Genomic DNA, 5,203 nt, shown 5'->3' with positions numbered 1-5,203 from the left:
GACGACGGCGCCGGCCGCGACGGCGAGCAGGACGCCGAGGAGGGCTGCTGCCCCTGCCGGCCCGCCGACGGGCGCCTCCGCGTGGACGGCGAGGCCGGGTCCTTCCAGAAGAAGTTCGAGAACTTCCTCCACAACTCCATCATCATCCCCAGGTGCCGCGGGCGGAGGGTCTTGCGGCCAAAGGGAGCCCTTGGCTGCTCCCAGCAGACACCAGGCTAAAAACAGTAGGGTCAGGCTTAGGGTTTAGGGTCAGGCTTAGGATTAAGGGTTTAGGGTTGGGTTTAGGGTTAAGGGTTTAGGGTCAGGTTTAGGGTTAAGATTTAGGGTCAGGTTTAGGGTTAAGGGTTTAGGGTCAGGCTTAGGATTAAGGGTTTAGGGTTAGGTTTAGGGTGAAGGGTTTAGGGTCAGGCTTAGGGTGAAGGGTTTAGGGTCAGGTTTAGGGTTAGGTTTAGGGTGAAGGGTTTAGGGTCAGGCTTAGGGTTAAAGGTTTAGAGTCATGCTTATGGTGAAGGGTTTAGGGTCAGGCTTAGGATTAAGGGTTTAGGGTCAGGTTTAGGGTTAAGGGTTTAAGGTCAAGTTTAGGGTGAAGGGTTTAGGGTCAAGCTTAGGGTGAAGGGTTTAGGGTCAGGTTTAGCATTAAGGGTTTAGGGTTAGGTTTAGGGTGAAGGGTTTAGGCTCAGGTTTAGGGTTAGGTTTAGGGTGAAGGGTTTAGGGTCAGGCTTAGGATTAGGTTTAGGGTGAAGGGTTTAGGGTCAGGTTTAGGGTTAAGGGTTTAAGGTCAAGTTTAGGGTGAAGGGTTTAGGATCAAGCTTAGGGTGAAGGGTTTAGCGTCAAGTTTAGGGTGAAGGGTTTAGGGTTAGGTTTAGGGTGAAGGGTTTAGGGTCAAGCTTAGGGTGAAGGGTTTAGGGTGAGGTTTAGGATGAAGGGTTTAGGCTCAGGTTTAGGGTTAGGTTTTGGCTAGGGTTAACCCTTTCAGCCCTGTCCTGCTGTCCCAGGCCACCGTGGAAGGTGACGTCGGTGAACAAGAGCCCGCCGAGGTGAGCGAGGGCCCCGCTGGAGCGGCCGGCGGGACCTCCCCGCACGTGCCGCAGGCATCCCGCGCTGCGCTCCGTCGGCGTCCCCGCAGGTCCCCGAAGCGGCGCCGCCACGCGCCGGCGGCGACGAGTGCGGGCCAGGCCGCCGCCAACGCCTCGTCCGCGGCACCACCACCGCCACTGGGCGCCGCGCCGGCCCCAGCGCCCCAGGCCGACTTCCAGATCTTCGAGGACAAGGTGGTGCGCGACAGGACGGTGCTGTCGCGGCTGCGCCACTTCACCGAGTACCGCATCGACATCCACGCCTGCAACCACGCCGCCCACACCGTGGGCTGCAGCGCCGCCACCTTCGTCTTCGCCAGGACCATGCCCGAGCGTAGGTGCCGCCCGCAACCYGCCTCCCCTTGCCCTCGGATGAGACCCCGGGTCCTTTGGGGGAGCGTTTTGGYGCGGGACGCGCATCCCGCTGTGCCCCTCTCCAGTGCAAGCCGACAACATTCCCGGGAACATCACGTGGGAGCCGGCCGGGAAGAACAGCGTCCTGCTGCGCTGGGAAGAGCCCCGCAACCCCAACGGGCTCATCCTCAAGTACGAGATCAAGTACAGCCGCGAGAGCGAGGTGAGGACCCCGCGGAGCCCGCTCCAGCCTGGCAGGACCCCCGTCTTGGGAGACGCTCAGCTGAGCCCGGGTGACGCGGTGGGCGCAATGCCCCCCGTGCCCGCGTCCCCCCCAGGAGGTCACCACCGTGGTGTGCGTGTCCCGCCACCGCTACGCCAAGTACGGCGGCGTCCACCTCGCCCTGCTCCAGCCGGGCAACTACTCRGCCAAGGTGCGGGCCACCTCGCTGGCCGGCAACGGCTCCTGGACGGGGCTCGTCAGGTTCTACATCCTGGGGCCAGGTAGGAGCGCCGGGAAAAGCGGGAGCGGCGGGCGGGAAGCRGGTGCAGCCCGGGTGGCTGCAGGGATGTGGAGCAGGGAGCCAGGGCGCAGGGTAGGGGGGATGCTCCGCACGGAGGCGCCGGGATGTATCGCCGGCCTCGGCACGGGGCGCGCGGCCGTGCCGGGCTCCATCCGTCGCCYGCGCGCCGCCGGCAGCCGCGGAGGAGTCCGGCGGCCTCTACGTCCTGCTGGCCGTCACGCCCGTGGTGCTCATGGCGCTCATCTCCTGCCTCGCCGTCTTCGTCTTCTTCTACAACAAGAAGCGGTAGCGGCCCCTTGCCCGCCATTCCCGGGCACCCGTCGCGGCCCCGAAGGGGTGTCAGGGCATTGGCCCTCGCGCGCCCTGCCCCTCCGAGGCCGGAGCGGCCCCTGAGTGGCACCCACCCCTCCAGGAGCAACGACGGGTACCCCAGCGGGACCCTCTACGCCTCCGTCAACCCCGAGTACTTCAGCGCCTCGGACAGTACGTGGGGACGGGCGCTGAGACGGGCGTGGGGACGGGGAAACTGAGGCACGGAGGGTCCCCAAGGTCCCTGCACCGGCCCCCGTGAGGCGGCCGTGGCATCGATTTGCCCTCTGAAGGGTGGAAAAGGGGGACTTGGACGCGAGAGGGGCCGTCCTGTGGGGAGCGGCGAGCCCCGGYGTCGCGGTGACGTCGCGGTGACRTCGCGGTGACGCCCGCAGTGTACGTCCCCGACGAGTGGGAGGTGTCGCGGGAGAAGATCACGGTGATCCGGGAGCTGGGGCAGGGCTCCTTCGGGATGGTCTACGAGGGGCTGGCGCAGGACATCGAGGCCGAGGGCCAGGAGACCCGCGTGGCCCTCAAGACCGTCAACGAGCTGGCCACCGTGCGCGAGCGCATCGAGTTCCTCAACGAGGCCTCGGTCATGAAGGCCTTCAAGTGCCACCACGTGGTAGGCTGGGGCATGGGTGGGAGGGGGACACCGGGGGGGGTCCGCAGCGTCTCAGAGCCCCCCGGTACCCCCCGCCCAGGTCCGGCTCCTCGGCGTCGTGTCCCAGGGCCAGCCGGCCTTGGTCATCATGGAGCTGATGACGCGCGGCGACTTGAAGAGCTACCTGCGCTCGCTCCGCCCTGACGCCGAGGTGAGGGGACGGGGGGGCCCTAGAGCCCCGGGGGGGGTCCCACATGGGGCCCCCATCCCTCCCTTYGCCCTGGGTGGCAGAACAACCCCGGGCTGCCGCCGCCGGCGCTGGGCGACATGATCCAGATGGCRGGCGAGATCGCCGACGGCATGGCCTACCTGCACGCCAACAAGTTCGTGCACCGCGACCTCGCCGCCCGCAACTGCATGGTCTCCGAGGACTTCACCGTCAAGATCGGAGGTGGGCGGCCCCGCGGACGGCGCCCGGCGCCCACCGCCGCTCACGGCGCCTCCTCCTCCTCCTCTTCCTCCCCCTGCAGATTTCGGCATGACGCGGGACATCTAYGAGACGGATTATTACCGCAAAGGCGGCAAGGGGCTGCTGCCCGTGCGCTGGATGTCCCCCGAGGCGCTCAAGGACGGCATCTTCAACACGCACTCGGAYGTCTGGTGCGCCCCGGCGCCCCAAAACGGGGGCGAAACGGGGGGCTTTGGGGAGCCCCCCTGACCCAGGGCGCCTGCCGGCAGGTCCTTCGGCGTGGTGCTGTGGGAGATCGCCACGCTGGCCGAGCAGCCCTACCAGGGCATGTCCAACGAGCAGGTGCTGCGCTTCGTCATGGACAACGGCATCCTGGAGCGCCCGGAGCGCTGCCCCGAGCAGCTGTGAGCCTCGTGGCCGTGGGGACATAGGTGGCCTTGGGAGGGGGATACCAGGSCCCCCCCGAGCCAAGCGGGCGCCCTCTCTCCCGCAGGCAGGAGCTGATGAGCCTGTGCTGGCAGCAGAACCCGCGCCAGCGCCCGTCCTTCGTGCAGCTCCTGGAGCGCCTCAAGGACCACATGGCGCCCGCCTTCCGCACCCTCTCCTTCTTCTACAGCCCCCAGGCGCGGCGGCGCGGCTCGGGCGACACGTCCGACGCCGACACGGAGCCGCCGGCCGAGGAGCCGCCGGTGCGCGCGGCCCACGGCCCCGCTGCGCTGCCCAACGGGGCGCCCGGCCTCTGATCCGSCCCCCACCTTCCCCCAATGCCTTCCCCAGGGCATTTCCTTGAGGAACGCGCTGGGATTCGCTCCCGCGCCTCCGGATGGTCTTCCTCAGCTGCCCCCTCCAGCCTCGGGAAGGGGCCGTTTGCGTTATTTATTGTGGGCATGGGAAGGGGGGCTGCACAGGGGGAACGAGGCTCCGGTCCGTGCTGACCCCCCCACTTGCCCCTGCTGCAGCCCCCAGCCCATCCGCCACACAGGTCAGTAGCCCAAACCCCGTTTCCCACGTGGGGAAAGTGAGGCAGGGGCAGCCCCAGCCCCGCTGAGTGCCGGGATCAACATCGTGCTCCGTGGAAGGGGCCTCGCGGTCCCCCCTGCAGCCGAGGAAGCGGCACAAATAAAGCGGGATGAAGCCTGGCAATGGTGACCCTCTGTTTTGGGGGGCACCCCCCTCCCAGTGCCACTGGTGCAYGAGAGCTCCGCGCTGGCTCCGCCGCGAGGCCCCGAGCTGCCTGGTGGAGCCCGGACTGAGAACGCACCCAGCTCAGCTCCTGCATGAGTCATCCCAGGGGCCAGACGCGGCTCCCGAGCCGCCGTCCTTGTCACCCGGGAGCAATATTGTCCGCCTTATCCCGCCTCCCGGGAGGAGGGTCCCTGCCAGACCTCTCCGTAGGGGTGACAGCGGCTCTGTGCCACCAAATGTCCCCTTCCTTTCCCCATTGCTCTGTACCTTGATCCTACRGGGATGCTCTGAGACGCGACGTTTTGGAAGGCGGCTCCGGGCTGGAGATATCACGGGCTGGGCTCCCTTGTGGCCTTTGAGCTCCCGGGGACAGGACGCAGAGCGGGGGCTGCTGCTTGGCACCCGTGGGGGACAGTTTCACGTCTATGGGGCAGAGCTTGCAGAGGGGCTGCGCCCACAACAAGGGTTCCCCACTGGACCCAGCGGCTTCGGACGGGAAGGAGGGGACCGGCCGGGTCGGGCACCAATCCCGGGCAGAGGGGCTGCGCCCGCAAGGGGGGTCCCCACTGGACCCAAGGGGTTCGGGCGGGAAGGGGGACACCGGCCGGGCGGGGCACCAATCCCGGGCACTCGGGGGCTTCCCGGTATCTCCATCCCCGTGCAGCGCTCGGTGCCGCTCCAG

General features: G+C 67.2%; 1 protein-coding gene across 1 annotated transcript in view; it reads left to right on the top strand.

Moving 5' to 3' along the window:
* Positions 1–4,079, top strand: part of INSRR (insulin receptor related receptor) — a 9,603-nt gene extending 5,524 nt beyond the window's left edge. The window contains exons 10-22 of the mRNA XM_026046624.1: positions 1–152; positions 996–1,037; positions 1,127–1,410; positions 1,517–1,653; positions 1,769–1,934; positions 2,131–2,239; positions 2,367–2,437; positions 2,659–2,888; positions 2,968–3,078; positions 3,159–3,318; positions 3,398–3,527; positions 3,606–3,740; positions 3,830–4,079. The exon at positions 1–152 is cut by the window's left edge and continues 42 nt beyond it. Coding sequence (XP_025902409.1) covers positions 1–152; positions 996–1,037; positions 1,127–1,410; positions 1,517–1,653; positions 1,769–1,934; positions 2,131–2,239; positions 2,367–2,437; positions 2,659–2,888; positions 2,968–3,078; positions 3,159–3,318; positions 3,398–3,527; positions 3,606–3,740; positions 3,830–4,079 — 1,977 coding nt within the window. The remainder of the gene's footprint in view (positions 153–995; positions 1,038–1,126; positions 1,411–1,516; positions 1,654–1,768; positions 1,935–2,130; positions 2,240–2,366; positions 2,438–2,658; positions 2,889–2,967; positions 3,079–3,158; positions 3,319–3,397; positions 3,528–3,605; positions 3,741–3,829) is intronic.
* The last annotated feature ends 1,124 nt before the right edge of the window (positions 4,080–5,203 follow it).

Source organism: Nothoprocta perdicaria, unplaced genomic scaffold, assembly GCF_003342845.1.
Source record: "Nothoprocta perdicaria isolate Ctin4 unplaced genomic scaffold, notPer1 scaffold_450, whole genome shotgun sequence".
NCBI classification, from domain to species: domain Eukaryota; kingdom Metazoa; phylum Chordata; class Aves; order Tinamiformes; family Tinamidae; genus Nothoprocta; species Nothoprocta perdicaria.
This window is presented reverse-complemented; position numbering and strand designations above follow the sequence as displayed.